This window comes from Dysidea avara, chromosome 4 (assembly GCF_963678975.1).
Source record: "Dysidea avara chromosome 4, odDysAvar1.4, whole genome shotgun sequence".
Lineage (NCBI taxonomy): Eukaryota > Metazoa > Porifera > Demospongiae > Dictyoceratida > Dysideidae > Dysidea > Dysidea avara.
In genome coordinates, this window is record NC_089275.1 from 36471979 (window position 1) to 36490052 (window position 18074).

Genomic DNA, 18074 nt, shown 5'->3' on the forward strand with positions numbered 1-18074 from the left:
ACGGCTTGCTGCATGCTACTACAATATTATGTACAAACTGCAACTTAACTATGTATACTGTCAGCAACTTTTGCTCCTCTGCTAATACTGCTTAGCTTCAATAGTTACTCTTGCTGCTCTATTAAGTCCTCTAGTGCTAATGACTGAGCAAAACTGAAGAATATGTGGCAAAAGTTATCTGCTGTTTATGATCATGCAAGAGCAAAAATATTAACCCTTAATGTCCCAGCATCTACAGTATTTTCCCATATATTTTTTTCAATTGCTTGAAACATGCTTGTAGCAAGCTGGATGGAAAGTACTTTGCCTAAACTATCCATTTCTATGGGATCAGTACAAAAAAGCTATAGAAGCATATAAATTTCCAAGGATCTTGTTTATACAAGATGACCATTCATAGCTATTCTGTTCTGTATAATTCTATCCCACTTAAAGCTCTTTCACATGCCAACAAATAATCATGCATATTTCTCATAAAATTGATTGTCCTATCAAGTTCTGTTGTCTGCTGGTAGCCTAGCTGAATATTGTGACTATTCAATGAAACCCCAAATATTTCTAATAGCTCAATCTATCACAGTTTATGAAAAAATTAATATCATAAACATCATTTGCACACATTCAAATAGGGTCCAAGCCAACACCATACTTATGACCATACTAACACGAGGTAAATGTATAACTCACATGATCATGAGCACCCTTTGTTATAGCTATTACTTAAATATTTCACACCATCAGAAGTCTATATTCATGACAGCTATAGCCACAGGCCATCAATGTGGGTCCCTGGAAACATTCTTGACTGCTCTATTAGGCCACTCCTAGAATATTCATTGTTTCCCATTTCCCGCCCGCATCCAGATTCTCTTCCCGCATGGTCATTCATTTTTGCTGTCAATATTCATTATTTATCCTGTGACTGCATAGCATAGGCGGCAGAAAGGGGGGGGGGCTAGGGGGCTAAAGCCCCCCCCCCCCTCAGAATGATATCACACCGAAATTATCTTTCTTGGAGTGGGGCTGAAAACCCGTGATAAAGATCGAGATACTCTAATAGAGCAGTCACTCTAATAAAGTATTCAGTGTGTAGCGAGCTATGAAAGGATTTTTATGTAGTTTATCAGCTAGAAATGGTAGCTGGTGAGGTGAAAAGCTCTTGTCAGTTGGTTGTGACCTTTTTTTTCTTTTTTTTTTTTTTGGTCTCACCTTACCAAACTATAAAAATAAGTCTGGGTCAGCCCAGCCCCCCCTCATATCAACTACTTCCTCCGCCGCTGCTGCATACGCAGCATATATAGCAGTAACTAGTTTAGAATCCAGTAAGCCCTTTTAGCTAGCTTTTCACTGTTTAGGTTCTTAGTTTAAATATTTCTACTGTATTCTTATCTGTAAGTTAGATATGAATTTCGAAAATTAGTGGAAATATTTATAATGAATTATGGTCATGGATAATGAACCCCCCGCATGTATTTTTAAGGCCAATGAAATGGGAAACAAGGAATTTTGTTGGAGTGGCCTTAGTATTAGAGTATTTTAATGCGGATTCCTGCTCTATTAGATGCAAAAAAAAACATTGTACTGTAAAATCTGTTTTTTTTTCCGATTGTGGGAATCGTAATGGTCGATTCTCTCCCTGGTTTTCTGGAGAGTCGCTCAACTCTGGAGGCCGTCGACATAGTATGTGGGACTTTGCAAGCGAAGTTGATAACCAAGGAACTGTCCAGTGGCACCAGTCGTTGTGTTCGGCTCAATGGGGACCTTTTGACTCCATGTGACCTTCAACGCAAAGCGGGTAAAGCTTCTTCTAAGAACTGGAAGACAACCATTCGCTACCAAGACCAGCCCATATCGAAGTTTTTGGTGTCTTATCGTGATGAGATGGGCAGGCGTCGTTGCCGTTTTGAACCAAATGCGACACTCCAGGCCAGCTCGAGGGCCAGTTTGGATCCGCAGAGTTCAATTCTCCGGGAGGAAAGTCCCTCATCCGTCGCGCAATTTGACGAGGAGGAAGAACCTAACGCCCCCTGCTTGACTTCTAACAACTCCAACGACATTCTAATGAACAATTCGTCAGTTGTTGACCTACCTGATTTTCAATGTGTAGTTCAGCCTAACTTTCAGTGGGGGAATCTTGATGGAAGCTGTTTTATCTCAGAATTGGATAAAGTTTATTTGGAAGTGATACATTGGAAGAAGAACAGTTTTGCAGTTCCACGGGGTTTAGCTGGTAAGGCTTTTGTACTTGAACTGGCTCGTTTGTTTCGTGCTGTAGGTGAGGGTTCTTCCCTGGAATCTGTCGCCCTTAAGGCAATTGTTGTGGTTTGTATACTGCTGCTCCAGAAGCCAAGCCGCACATCTAAGGACAAGGATCACACTCTCCTATTGGAGCAGCGGCTGAAACAGTGGAAGGATGGGAATCTACTTGAACTGGTTACTGAGGGAGGAGCTATACAGGGTCGTCTCAAGAGCCATTTACCAAAACTAAGTGAGGCACAACTTGTACGTAACTTTTCTAAGCTAATGTTTGAGGGTAAAACCAAGGCTGCTTTACGATTAGTCTCAGGTTACCAACGTGGTGGAGTTCTAAACTTGGATGAGATAGCTGATTCTGCTTCTCCCGGCCATTGTGTTCGCGATGTTCTGTGGGCTAAACATCCTCCAGCTCAGCCTTTGGATCCTAAGTGTCTTCTACAGCATTGGGCTGACCCACCATCCGTACACCCTGTTATATTCTCTTCTCTTAATGCTGCTGTTATCAGGTCTGCTGCTTTGCGAACATCTGGTGCGGCTGGACCCTCTGGGATCGACGCTCGTGGTTGGCGTCGACTTTGTACCTCATTCCACTCTGCTTCAGGTGAATTGTGTGTTGCAATGTCCTCATTTGCTTGTCGTTTATGTACTGTTTTCCTCTCCCCAGATTTGCTCTCGCCTTTTTTGGTGTGTGGCCTCATTGCTTTGGATAAAAATCCTGGGGTGCGGCCTATTGGTGTGTGCGAAGTTATGAGACGTGTTGTTGCTAAGGCTGTGCTGGTCATCCTGCGGGATGACATTCAGGAGGCAGCTGGTTCACACCAACTTTGTGCGGGGCAACTTTCTGGGGTGGAGGCTGCGGTTCATGCTGTCCGAAAGGTTTTTGAGGAAGGAAGCACTGAGGCTGTGTTGCTGGTGGACGCCTCCAATGCCTTTAACTCGCTGAACCGTTTGGTGGCTCTACACAACATCAGACAACTGTGCCCGCCACTTTCCACTATTCTGATCAATATTTATAGGTCTCCAGCCTCTTTGCTTGTTTCTGGGGAGGTTATTTTATCAGAGGAGGGTACTACACAGGGAGACCCACTAGCTATGCCTATGTATGCCCTTGCTACAGTGCCTTTAATCAATCAACTTCATGGGACAGTGGACCAGGTCTGGTATGCTGATGATGCTTGTGCTTGTGGCAGTATACAGGACTTGCTCATCTGGTGGAATCAGCTCTGTATTAAGGGACCTGCTTTTGGCTATTTTGTGAATGCTCCTAAAACTTGGTTAGTTTCTAAGGAAAGGTTCCATTCAATTGCTACTACTCTGTTCTCAGATACTGATGTTCAAATTACTTCCGCGGGCCGTCCCTACCTTGGGGCTGCCATTGGTTCAAACGCTTATGTCCAGGAATTTGTGAGGGACAAGGTTGTTGGTTGGTCAGCAGAGATTACACGGCTTGCCAAGTTCGCACAAGTTCAGCCGCATGCTGCTTATTCCGCTCTCACTCATGGCTTGTCAAGCCATTGGCTCTACCTTTGTCGCACTACTCCAAACATATCAGAGGCTTTACAACCCCTTGAGGACAACATCCGGCTGGTACTTATCCCTACTTTGATGGGTTGCTCTCCACCAAATGACACAATCCGTAAATTATTTGCCCTTCCACCTCGATATGGTTGTTTTGGGTATCATAAACCCAACTCTTATTGCAGCTGAGGAATATTCAGCCTCGTGTCACATTACTGAGCCTCTTTCACAATTCATTCTGGACCGGGGTATCAATTCCGCTATTGTTAAAACAGAACAGCTATCTCGCAAGTCCGCAATCCGCAATTCCAAATCTTCCAACTATTCGGATAGATCTTCCAGTTTGCGTACCCACTTAAATCCCTCCTCTCAACGTGCTTTAGATCTAGCCTCAACCAAAGGGGCCTCCAACTAGCTTACCACCCGGCCCCTACAGGAACATGGCTTTGCACTGCATAAGTCGGCATTTCACGATGCCGTGGCACTACCTTATGGGTGGTCTCCTCAGCGGACTCCTGCTCACTGTGCATGTGGGACTTCCTTTTCAGTGGAGCATGCTTTATCCTGTCCCAAGGGTGGCTTGCCTTCTATCCGACACAATGAGATCAGAGATCTAACTGCTACCCTGTTGACTGAAGTATGCTCTCAGGTAGCTGTTGAACCAGAGCTCCAGCCGGTTTCACAGCAGGACTACCCTGCTTCTGCCAATATCCAAGATGGTGCCCGTCTTGACATCGCCATGAATGGTTTTTGGGGTGGAAGAAGTGAAAGATGTTTTGTGGATGTGCGGGTGTTCAACCCTCTGGCTGCTTCTAATGCGTCCTCATCACTGGCCTCCTGTTATCGGAGGCACGAGAACATTAAGAAACGTGCGTATGCTCAGAGAATTCGTGAGGAGGAGCATGCCTCTTTTACCCCCCTAGTAATGTCTGCCTCTGGTGGTCTGGCTCATGAGGCTTCTGTTTTTTATCAACGCTTGGCTCATCAACTTTCAAACAAGTGGGGCGATGATTACTCTGTTGTCATGTGGTGGTTAAGGTGCTGTCTATCTTTTTCTCTCTTGCGGTCCTCCATACAATGCATCCGCGGAGCCCGCTCATCCATCGGTCACTATGTTAAGACTCCCCCAATTGTGGAGCTGATTCGGGCAGAGTCTCAGTTTGCCGTGGACTAAGAAAGTCCCGGTTTGTCCAGCACAGGCCATTTATGTGCTGGGGGTGGTAGGCAAGGGCAGTCCATCAAGCCCGGGTTAAAAAAATAAAATAAAAAATAAATAAATAAATTAAAAAATCGACATTTTCCGTTGGTCGTTCCCGTTTTCCGTTCCCGTTTTCCTCAAGCACGTGGCACCACATGTTAGCTACCCCATGCGACTGAAAACGTGTTTTAACACGTAAATTTACCTTTTCAAACTCGGCACGGATTATTCTCTTAGGTATAATCTCGTCTTTTTCGGTACTGCGTTCACAGTACAACGCCAGGTGTGATTTAGGTCGGTGGCTATACTATGTGCTTGTATTTTTTTGTAGCTATGTGTGATGCAGTGCTCGAATTGTAAAATTGCATGATGGTGTCACAGCACAAAGACCGTAGTCTCGCGTGGCCAGACCTCTTTTTCTCCGTCATGGCGCTTATCGATTAGAGATTATAAGCGCTACTTTCGGAGTAGATGCTTATCATCTCTAATCGATAAGCGCCGTGACGGAGAAAAAGTGGTCTGGCCACGCGAGACTACAAAGACCGGGGGGTGTAGTCTCATGCCCAGACCTTCTTTTCTTTCGTTTTGTGTGGGGGCTGAGAAGAAAGAGTCTATACAATGGCCCTTATGTCACACAAATAAAAATGGTCTCTGTAGCTATTGTGGGGAATTTCGAGTCGAATTTCGTGAAAAAATAATTGTAAGACAAGCCCACGTGAATTCGAAATTGTATTGCACAAACACGTACTGAAAGAATTCCACGTGAGCCAATAGTCTACAAAAAAAGTAGAGGAAGGGGTGCGACAGGCTTCAGTCCTAGTTTATTTTGTTGATTGCAATGGTGTGATTTTCAATTGAAAAAACCCAGCCATTATGGTAAAGTGGGGTTTATAGTGTTGATGAATGATGATGCATGGTAGTCACAGTTATATATCACAGGAACAGTGATTATAATTGCAATCTAGTGCTTCCAACAGGTATAATTATAGTATCACTGCATTTAATAAAACTATAGCACTTCATAGTACACATGGGCTTCAACGCATCATGACCTACCCTCCCTGATTTGTATGGGCAGATAGTTTTTGAACGGTCATATCTCAGCCAAGAGGGAAGATGTCAAGTAGCTATAGGTATGGCTAATAGCATGCATCATTTATCTCTTGTTTATTGCATAGACCCCTACTTCATTTTTACATTAACAATTTTTTTAAATACTAGTTCGTTTAGTTTTTGTTGTAGCAGAGCTAGCTACAATGTAACTTGTGACTGTTCTATTAGAATATCTGTTTTATTAGAGTGACTGTTGTATTAGAGTGACTGTTGTATTAGAGTATATCTCGAGTCAGCCAAAGGGTGTGCAGCTACCTTACCTTTTTGCTATTAGTCTACCTCTATAGATCTTTATTTGATGGGCATGGTCGCAAACAGGATCCCATTCATGAAGTTTCAGATATCTAGCTTGCATATCTCTTCTACAGTATTTATAAATTATTAATGCTTTACAGCACAAGTGCTGAAGGTCTGTAGGACACCTGGTCCTACAGCCTGCTCAAAGACTTTAGCTACTTAGACTTTAACTACTTAAGGTGTGTTTGAAAAGTTGGAGAAAGGAGAAAAAATCCATAACTGGACCTAGGTAGCCTCGAACCTGCAGCCATCCGATTTACGCTAGTATAGCGCCAGGACTGAAGCACTTCTGAAATACAGCTCTGAAATAATTCTGTGGTGTCTAAATATGCTGCTGAAAGAAAGTGTTGATACGGAACCCAGCCATTATCAGCGTATAATACATATCGTCAGCGTATAACTTGATTTTGGATGATATGTTATTTGGTAAATCATTTATGAAACAGAAAAATAAAAGCGGAGCAAGGACAGTACCTTGAGGAACACCAGAGGTAACTGCTGTTAAGTGGCTCTGTTGACCTTCAACCACCATACACTGAGATCTCTGCAGTACAAAGTCTTTAATCCAGTCAAGTAAATTACCTTGGATACCGTAATGGTGGAGTTTATGGAACAGGTGTTGATGGGACACTTTGTCGAATGCCTTTGAAAAATCTAGTAGTACGATATCAGTTTGATCATTGTTATTTAAGCTTTTGGCAAAGTCATTGATTGTCAATAGTAGCTGAGTTTCACATGAGCGACCTTGTCTAAACCCATGTTGTTGATCACACAGAAGATTATATTTAGCAAAATGGGATTAAATGTGTGAATACACAATGTGCTCTAACAGTTTTGAACAGATACATGTTAATGAAACAGGCCTATAATTGCTAGGAAGAGAACGATCACCCTTTTTAAAGAGTGGTACAATATTTGCCCTTTTCCAATCTAAAGGTAGTGAACATTGTTGTAATGAGGCTTGAATAATGAAGGCTAAGGAGGGAGAAATAATTTCTCTAGTTTCTTTCAGTAGACAGGCTGGTATTCCATCAGGTCCATAAGCTTTATGGATATCCAAAGATTGCAGCAGCTCAGAAACACCATTAGTGTCAACTATGATAGGGTTTATGTCCGGTGCAGATCGGACATGTAATTCTGGAAGAGTCTCTGTTGTAATTGGAGTAAATACTGATGTAAAGTACTCATTGAGTGTTTGTGCTTTAACTAAGCTATCATTGATTACAACATCATTAACCTTTAATGGTGCCACACCACAGTGGTCTTTCTTTTGACTCTTGATGTAAGTTCAAAGCTTTTTTCACACAGAAACATTTGAATCAACTAGCCCTTCAATATAATGTTCGACCACCATCGGTTCGGACGCGATTTTTCTTTACACCCGCAAAAAAATTTTTTTTGCTCTTACTATGCCTTTGGAGAGGTCTAGGTCATAAACTCTTACATACAAAATTTCAGACCTGCAGCTTTCTTCGTCTGGCTGCAGGAGCTGCAAAAGTGACCTGTCCGAATGTTCTCGATTCTCGGACAAAAATATGTATCATCGGTCGAGTGGCACTGCTCGTAATGCTTGAAGCTGATCACGTTTCTCTGTGCTTGATATGAAAGAGCATCTCTTATACTCTCCAAATATATGTAGATATTTGGCTTAGTCCTTATTGGCTGTGAATTACAAAGCTCCAAAGTCACCTCTGTCGTGCAATCTTAAATTTGGCCACATGTGAAGCTCGTGCAAATCAAATAGTTACCTATATTGAATTCATATGAGCATTGAGAGCATCAGCTACCGTTCAATATTAAGCAGATACATGCACGATGACCGCACCTTGATTTTTCCCGAATAGCTACATTGCATTTAGGCTTCTCTGACAGTAGCAGGCTGGCTACTGCACCCAGCACACATATACACAATCCAAATCCACTTAAATGAGGTTTTTACTATCCCTAGATGACTTAAAATGTCAAAAGTTTCTCTTCAAAATGTCCAAGACATTAGCCAAATCGAAATACTCTAATAGAGCAGTCAATTACTCTAATATAACGATCAGCCAATATATTATTACATGTAATCAGTATTTAAGCGTTGTAATCAGCGAAATTCACATATTAATAGTCTTACTGAAGTGAATATGCTTGGGAGGGGCCCTCAGATTTTCTGACTGCTTCAATGGACAAATTCCATAATAAGGCTTTATGGCATATAATAATAACTGTTGCCCCTAGCAACCTGAATTTTCCATTATTTTTAGGTGATAATGTCTAAAGTAACTTCTCCAAATTGTGAAAGGATAGCATATATATGTCATAAGATATGACAATTTGAAATTTGTGATTTCCCATACATATCTATGTGAGAGGGCTACAGTTGCCCCTTCTGGGCAATCACAAAAATCAGGTATTTCAATGAATGCAAAAACCAAAAATTCAAAAGTACATATATTTCAATTTACATAATTTGTAGGTATAAATGTAAACAATAATCTTTCCCAGTTTAAATCGATAGTGTATATAGGTCATAAGATATGACATTTTTTAAATCCCATGATTTGTGTGATTACCGAGAAGGGGCAACTGTTGCCCCTCTCATTGACAATGTAATGAAAAATTGCAACTTCAAAATGTCATATCTCATGACTTATATATGCTATCCTTTTAAAACTTGGAGAGGTGACTTAAAACATTGACACCTAAAAACAATGTAAAATTTAGGTTGCTAGGGACAACGGTTGATTTTTTTTGTTATTATGAAATCTGTCCATTGTATAATAGGTGACTGTTCTATTAGAGTGTTTTCGATCTGGCTAATGTCCTGGACATTTTGGAGAGAAAGTTTTGACATTTTAAAGACAGGGGCTAGTCAAAACCCCATTTAAGTGGATTTGGAGTGTTCTGGGTGCAGTAGCCAGCCTGCTACTGTCAGAGAAGCCTAAATGCAATGTAGCTATTCGGGCAAAAATCAAGATGCGGTCATCGTGCATGTATCTACTTAATATTGAACGGTAGCTGATGCTCTCAATGCTCATAAAAATAGCTTTGAATTCGATATAGGTAACTATTTGATTTGCACGAGCTTCACATGTGGCCAAATTTAAGATTGCACGACAGAGGTGACTTTGGAGCCGCTTTGTAATTCACAGCCAAAAAGGACTAAGCCGAATATCTGCATATATTTGGAGAGTATAAAGGTTGTTCTTTCATATCAAGCACAGAAAGACTTGACCAGCTTCAAGCATTACGAGCAGTGCCACTCGACCGATGATACATACTTTTGTCCGCCGAGAATGGAGAACATTCGGACAGGTCACTTTTGCAGTTCCTGCATGCAGCCAGACGAAGAAAGCCGCAGGTCTGAAATTTTGCATGTAGGAGTTTATGGCCTAGACCTCTCCAAAAGTATAGCAAGAGCAGAAATTTTCTTTGGGGGGTTTAAAGAAAAATCGCGTCTGAACCGATAGTGGCCGAACATTGGTGGCTTACTCGACTTATAGCCATACCTGAGGGTTAGAGATCAATATCTTCTTTCTTGGCTGAGATATGATCGTTTAAAAATTTTCTTCCCATAATCATCCATGCAAATTTTACGAAAGTCCCACAACTATCACCGCCATTTTATGACTGTGACGTCAGTGCAGATAAGGTCCATAGCTTTAGCTTCTGGGGGACTGTGCCCCCAGGCTCCCTCTCCATATACAAATATATTATCCTGGTGTACCTCCCCTTGCTAATTAAATCCTGGAGATCCACCCCTAGTATACATTCCATGTTGGATTCCATGTTGATATCATGGATGTATAAAGCATTTAAATTTTCCCAACTCTCATCTACTATTAAAATCACCACTATCATAGTATAATTAATATGCACACTGGCTTCCCAATGGCTGGTGACCGCTTATCCAGAGTTACAGTATATTATCAGGATGACATGGAGACTGGTCTGGGATAAGGAAGTTGCATGCAGCAAGCAGCTGTGCATGGACATTTATAAAATTTAGGTTTGATCCAAAATTAAACACATAGCTATGCACAGCTATAACTATGTATCTAAATTGTAGCAATAAATAATCTCTAATAATTCTTATCACACATGAGTTTGTAAGAGTTGTGAGTGATGATTGTCAATGAGTAATTAATGATCAAGACCCAATAATATAGCTATATCACATGTGGTATTGGTCTAACCATAAAGGTGAGGTGTAGCTATACAAGGCCATATGTGACCGGATCTGCGAAAACCCGACACAATCGCACATTTTTCAAATTCCTGTATATTGCATATTGATAATCTACTTAGTCAAGTGTACCATCTGGCACATTTTCAGCCTCATATGCCAATAACTCTAAGAGCTACAGCTCTACAAATTAAAGTAGCAACAACAGAAAAATCAGTTTGTACAGCAAGTATAGGGAAAATAAATTACAAATGCCCACAAAAATGGTTGTAACTTACCAACAAATTGAGGTACGGAGCTACAATTTTCACCATCGTGTTTGCCATGAACAGGGGAATCAATTGATGGGTAAGTTTTTCTTTTACTTGCCGGCCTTCTTCACTGCATACAAAGGCACAATTTGCGTAGTCACTGTTTAGTAATGATTATATACAAGACCATGCTAGCTATGGGATCGTATACCGTATCAGCAATTTTGCAGATGGGAGAATTTTACAAAGTTCCAATACCCTGAATGTTGTAATAGAGTATTTGACTGTTCTATCAATCTCGTGGTAAAAAAAAAATTTATTTCTTGGAGACTTATGACTTAATTGCTTGAGGGATGGTGTGCGGACTAAACATGCCGGCATGCGTTCTGTGCTCCTGTGTGGTTTCTCCAATGTTTGATACACGAATAACGCGATTACTCAAGTCAAGTATATGGCATCACGTGTTACCCCATGTGACTGAAAACGTGTTTTAACACGAACATTTGCCCTTTTCAAGTAAGCGGAAGGCACTGATTGTTCTAGATGGTACACACCGGTGAAATCTCGTCTTTTTCGGATGCTGTGTTCACAATACAACGCCAGGTATGATTCATGTGTGTGGCTATGGTATATATGTGCTTGTAGTCTTTGTATTTGAGATGCAGTGCTCGAATTGCATGAAGATGTCATATTAAATTCCAAGCACAAAGACCAGGGAGTACAGTCTCGTACCAAACCAATTTTTTTTCTTTTTGTGTGGGGGTGGAGAAAAGGGTCTGGTGGATCTCTAATAGGATAAGTAATAGGAATTTTCAACTAGAGAGAAGGGACCATAGCACATCGATAAAAGTACTGAAACAAGCTGGAGTAGTGCACGATATTAAATAGTAAAACAATAAGAAGTGTTATATTCCTACTGTGCTCAAGATAATAACACTTCTTATTGTTTTACTGTGATTTAATATCATACACTATACTCCAGCTTGTTTCAGTACTTTTTATCGATGTGCTATGGTCCCTACTCTAGTTGAAAATTCAAAAAAATTTTGTGTCCTTGTTTGTTAACTTTTTTTGTAAATAATTATTATGACTGGTGAACCCATGCATGCTGCATCTGAAATGGCACCGCGTGCCCCAGCTATATCAATTATCTGAAAACTGAAGTATCAATTATGCTTCATTGTTGGCTATGTTCAATCCATTGCACAGCAGTACGTACAAATCAAGAAGTGTTCGAAAAGCACGTCTGCAATCAAAATAGCCACTATGAAAGGTACAGACAATTTCCGTTACAAAGAGAAGCCATCACATGGTACCGCCAAATCGATGCTTTTCACTGTCAGAAAAGATGAATGGGACACAAAGGAGGACACTAGTAAGTCCATGAAGAATGCATTGTATGTAGTGCGGTATGCCAAAAGACACTTCTCGGGCTGAAGCAACGTCGAACAGTGAAAAATCAAGCCCGTAGCCTTAGCTGTTGTCAAGTTACATTTGCATGAAGGCATCAGTTACTCAGTCAGTCAGTAGAAGATTCCATTAAATATTTTTTTTAAATTTTGTAGCAACTTGTTGAAAGCATTTTGGGTCAATCTGAAGGCTTGTTTGGCCTAACTGATACTGCCTCCTCCTCATAAAGGAATATTGAGGCTGGTTTTTGGATGATGTTATTTCATGGTCCATGCCTACTCCTTTGTGGTCCCTAATAAATTATACAGTATAATTGTACTGCATGATTTTTGTGCAGCTAGATCTACAACTGTTGATTAGTGGTACTGAATACCAAAGGCCTATTGTAACAAAGTGACAATGCGATATATATAGGGGAATTAGTAAAATGCGGAATACGGATAACAGAATTGCGGAATAACGAAATAAGCAAAACTTATCATTTGCAGATTGTACAAATAGTTACATGCTCTATAGCAATCATAGTTTATTTACACCTTGCAACAGCTCTGCATGGCACGCCACAGCGATGGATAGCTAAACAGCAGCTGGGCGAGCATTAAATGGGACGAGCAAGCGCACAACCAACCACCCTAGAACGATCTACCTTCGCTAAACTTACTTATCTATACTCCTTAGTTGATATAGCTACAAAACGCCAAGACCTAGTTCTATTCTTAGGTTAAACTAGCTGCCCTTCATGTGCATACGACCGAATTTATTAGAGTCACACTAAAGTTCAGAAGGGAAGTCCAGTGGTTGTGTGTCTTTAAACGGATTTCAAAACTCTTCAGGTTTGAATCAAGTGTGTAGATAAGTAAAGTTAGCGAAGGTAGATCATGCTAGGGTGATTGGTTGTGTGCTCGTCCCATTTAATGCTCACCAGCTACTGTTCTATCCACCGCCGTGGTGCGCCATGCAGAGCTGTTACAAGGTAAATAAAGTATAATCACTATAGAGCATATAACTATTTGTACAATCTGCAAAAGATTGGTTTTGCTTATTTCGTTATTCCGCAATTCCGTTATTCCGTATTCCGCGTTTTACTAATTCCCTATATATAGCATGTGTGCAGAGTTCCAAGTAAACGTGCCCCATTTTGGTTCCTTAACAGGCGTTTGCTATTCATCACCACTAATCAACGATCCCCAAAGTTATAGATCCAGCTACACAAAAATTATATTGGAGATCCACCAGACCCTTTTTTCTCTGCCCCACACAAATTGAAAGAAAGAAGTGGTCTGGGCACCAGATATGGGGGGTGGTGGTACTCACAATTCTGCACAGTCACTTGAAGACTGTATCTCTTCAGTTGACTTACAAGTTGCCTTAAATCTGTTTGTTTCTTTAGTGTTGGCCATTATATTATTATAGTGCTTGTTTCCCATCACCTAATGCCACTGATGTGGGTTGGAGGTGATTACCGTAGAATCGGGTTGTTAAGCGCACAAGCACATACACATTTCTTGTAGTTAACCATGGATGATAAGTGCACATGGTCAAATGCGACAATACAGCTACCCACAGCAAGAAAAGCTGAAAGTACTGAAAAAGTGCTGTCTTAAGTGCTTACATCTCCGTTGAGGTCTCCCTTCACTATGTATATAGCAAATCAGCCATCTGGATAGTGATAATCTTGTTTATCACAAAGGATTTCACCCAGAAATGGAGTAAAATATCCTTACATACTGGCGTGGTGACTGGCACAAACTATTAACTACTCTATTACAACGTAGTGATTCCATGTTACACTCACCATAATTATTTATTAGGCGTATGCGCCTAACAAATAGTATGATTTTTACAAAATGTTTTCTCCAAAAATTATAAGTGCATGCACTTAACAACCTGACTTTACGGTATTTAGTTTTGTTTGAGTATATCACTGTTCTATTAGAGTATCTTGATCTTAAAAGGTACAAAGACTATCACCAAGAGGTCTGCATAAAGATTACCTACAGGGTTTACAAGATTTAAGATTTACACAGTAAAGATTTATGTTGCAAAACTACTATCAAAAGCAAAATAAATTTGTCACTCTGACAGTTTAATTTATGTAAATTTACAAAAAAAATTGAAGATACAAGATTTATTCTTCATTGCTGGCCCCTCCCTATGCACCCTGTTAAACAAGAGTATAGCAACTGCTGAAATTCTGTACATTTTCATAAAAGAATTCATAATATTATATAATATGGCAGTTTCACAAATTTGCTTATACAAACTTGTGGTTTTGCAGAAATCATCACATGCTTTTACAGAGCATCATATAGTATGGTAGTACTGCATATTAGGGATCATGGAGGTTTGCAATTTATCACAAAAAAGTAGCTATTGACAACTTCACATTATAATAATTATACCTCTCACAGTGCTTTGGTAGTATTGGTTAGGTATGACCAAACCCAAAAGTGCCTTCAGTATACCATAGAGTGAGATTGTTACCTGCATGCGCTTGTAATTTTCAGAGAAAACTTTTATAAAAATTATACTATCTGTTAGGTGCATGTGCCTGAAAATAATTAAGGTGTGTTAAACACAGAGTCACTATGTTGTAATAGAATAGTTCGTGATCATCATGCCAGCATATAATGATATTTGACTTCATTCTAAGTGAAATATCTTTCGTGATGAACAATCCATAAGGCTGATTTGCTGTATACATAGTGAAGGGAGATCTCGATGCAGACGTAAGCACTTGACTTTCCAGTACTTCCAGCTTTTCTTCCCATGTGTAGTTTTGTCTCGTCTTAAGCCTCACATTGGGCCGTGTGCCATGGTTAATTACAAAAAAAGTGTATGCGCTTAACAGGTAATATGCACTTAATAGACACATGCGCTTAATATCCTAACTCTACGGTAAATGCTTCCTACAAATTTGTTCAATGGAATTTTTTGCTTACTATACTGATTAACTGTGTTCCTGATGACTTCAGATAAGCTTGATTTTTTCACTATGACATCCTTCAGCCCAACAGGAGCCTTTTAGCATACTACAGTACATACAATGCATGTAAGATAAGATTCACATTTGTGCTCTTTTGTGTCCCATATGGACTCATACTGTTTGCTTATTAACCTTTTCCATGTCATTTGTTCTCTTTTGTAGCACACTTTCTGAAAGTGGTACTTTCTGTGTTAAATGTCAGATACAACTGCACCAGCTCGATTTCAGCCTGACACTGCAGGTGGATACAACTACCAATTTATCAAAGTGCCATTAGGCATTTTTGTTTGTGATATTTGTCACCTTCCTAGCAAAGACCCATATCTCACTGTGTGTTGTGGCCATCTGTTTTGCAAGACCTGCCTTGACGGTGCAAAGAACAATTGTTGTCCAATGTGCCGTGAAGAAGAGTGTGTTACATTTCCAAACAAACAAATCGACAGGGAAATTAAAGGTCTTATGGTGTACTGCACCAACCAAGATAAGGGTTGCAATTGGGAAGGTGAAGTTAGCAACATTGACAGTCACCTCAGTAGTGATGAAGGATGCCAGTTTGAAGATGTTGCTTGCCCCTTAGAGTGTGGTAAGATAATGATGAGACAGTTCATAGCTGATCATGAGGTGTCACAATGTCCACGACGTAAAGTTGACTGTCACTACTGCTGTATTAATGGAGAACACCAGTTTATTGAAGGAAAACATAAAGATGAGTGTCCAAAATTTCCACTATCTTGTCCCAATCAGTGCAACAGTGATCATGTTCTTCGGGAAGACATCAGTAACCACAGGAGCAAGTGTCCACTGGAAATGATCGATTGTGAATTTAGTACGGTAGGTTGCAAAGCTAAGATGCCACGTAAAGAGCAAGATGATCACAACAAAGAGAACACTGAAAAGCATTTGATTATGACAAGACAGAAACTTGATGACACAGCAATGGAACTCACTACGGTAAAGAACCAACATGCTCAGAGACTTGCTACAGTTGAAACATTGCTCTGTCACTTAAGCAGAGGAGAAGATCTCTTGCCTAGTTTAATATCAGTAGAGTCAACACAGTGGGGAATCCATTTGGAATTAGCTGCCAAGTTGTCTCAATCTGGAAACCAAATTGCTCCTGTGGTTTTTAAAGTGAAGGATTTTAGCTACAAGAAAAGCCGCAAGCTACAATGGTACAGTGATCCATTTTATACTCACAAGGAAGGCTACAAAATGTGCCTTTGTGTTGATCCTGCTGATGACAATGGCAATTGCTGCTCCTGGTATTTGCATTTGATGAAAGGTCAATATGACGATGAACTGAAATGGCCTTTAAGTGGGGTATTTTGTGTGAAATTTTTGAACCAAATAAGCGACAATGAGCACATACAGCAATCAATTGGGTTTGATGATGATGAGAATGCAAATGGTACATACAGGTTGACGGATAGGGAAAGATCCAAGTGTGGTTGGGGACCTGTTGAGCTCATTACCCATGACAAACTTGCTAAGGTCACTCCTACATGCCAGTATTTGAAGAAAGATTCTCTGTTTTTCAAAGTCTCCCAACTCTAAATCATTATAAGCAGTCAATTTTTTAGGATAACTTTTTTATGTAGATGCTGTGTACTACTACTTTAGGTATTATGGACTGTTGTGGTTTACACATAATTTATCATACATTATACAACTGTTTTTGTTGCATTCTCAAAATTATATAATACCGATATTCTGCGGTATTACTGTATGCATTGTACATTGGGATTGTGCAGGTGATTTATATATAGATGATGATTTGTCTCAAGCAGCTTAATGAATAAAATTACACATGTCTACTGCATTTCGTAGGGGAAACTACAAGTGTGCATTTCAAATACAATGTGTAATGGTACAGTGACCAAGCATAACTGAACATCTTTGACTATACCCTATTAATTTCGTGTCACTATATACTTGTTCTCACTACTATTAGTGATGCACTTGTAAGAGGTGTTTGCTGATTATCTGATAATGAAATTCCCATAATGGCCGATACCAATATCCGATCTGATATTCACCGTAAAATTTCCATTTTTTTTTGTCTTTTGTTATGAAAACAATAAGATCAGGATCAGTAAAATTTATTATTACGCTGCTAAATCAGTAATAACAATTCACTGAGCGAAAAATATGTTTCCACAATAATTGCATATTGAAACTTGAATAAAATTACAATACAAAAATTTCTTGAATGGAATTTGCCACATTCCTCTATAAACTTACTCAAATGTTAATAATATTATAATTGTGACAATTCCATTTACATTAATTTCCTCCAAATCAGAAATTTTGTTCTTTCCTGACAATGAACTTCTGTCATACATGAAACCCAATATTGATTTTAATAGTAATACTGTGCCAATGAAGGAGGATCACACTCAAGGGCGGATTTATGGGGGTGCTGAAGCACCCCCCCTCCAAAATTTTACCATGTTCAAGCTAGGAAGCTTCTAGAAATTGCAATATAGATACATTGCATCCTATATAATATATATATATATATACATGGGCAATGAAAAGATGGAAAGAGAAGGGCGAATGGCTAGTTTTTACTTAAGAGGGGTTCAAATTATACTTTGGTGTGAGACTTAACCTAAAAGCTGCTAAAAATCGAAATACTCTAATAGAACAGTCAACTTTGCTAATAGAACATCCATCATGATTTTTCAAGAAGTTGCCAGTGTGTTTTCTTGACCTGTGCACCACTATCTTACCATTTCTCCAAATATCCTGCTATACTGTATACTAATACCTTTCTGAGAACACCTTCTGTCAAATTGAACAATTCAAGCACAACCTAGCTGGTGTAGTGACTATATAATTAATTAATTAGTAATTATGTATGATTGTAATTGT

General features: G+C 39.8%; 2 protein-coding genes across 3 annotated transcripts; both read left to right on the forward strand.

Moving 5' to 3' along the window:
- The first annotated feature begins 1600 nt into the window (after window positions 1-1600).
- LOC136253820 (uncharacterized) lies at window positions 1601-3963 on the forward strand. Its single transcript, XM_066046478.1, has 2 exons — window positions 1601-2857; window positions 2921-3963. The coding sequence occupies exons 1-2, from the start codon at window positions 1621-1623 to the stop codon at window positions 3961-3963; spliced, it is 2280 nt and encodes a 759-aa protein (XP_065902550.1). The 5' UTR covers window positions 1601-1620.
- Window positions 2367-16948, forward strand: LOC136254853 (TNF receptor-associated factor 4-like). 2 transcript variants are annotated; one of them, XM_066047615.1, is made up of 2 exons: window positions 2367-2488; window positions 15363-16948. In XM_066047615.1, exon 2 carries the CDS (start codon window positions 15396-15398, stop codon window positions 16752-16754), a length of 1359 nt encoding a protein of 452 aa, XP_065903687.1. In that variant the 5' UTR covers window positions 2367-2488; window positions 15363-15395; the 3' UTR covers window positions 16755-16948. The 2 variants fall into 2 exon arrangements, with proteins under 2 accessions (XP_065903687.1, XP_065903686.1); XM_066047614.1 differs by lacking the exon at window positions 2367-2488 and adding an exon at window positions 11266-11407 and having other exon boundaries at window positions 15363-16947.
- Window positions 16949-18074: the final 1126 nt, after the last annotated feature.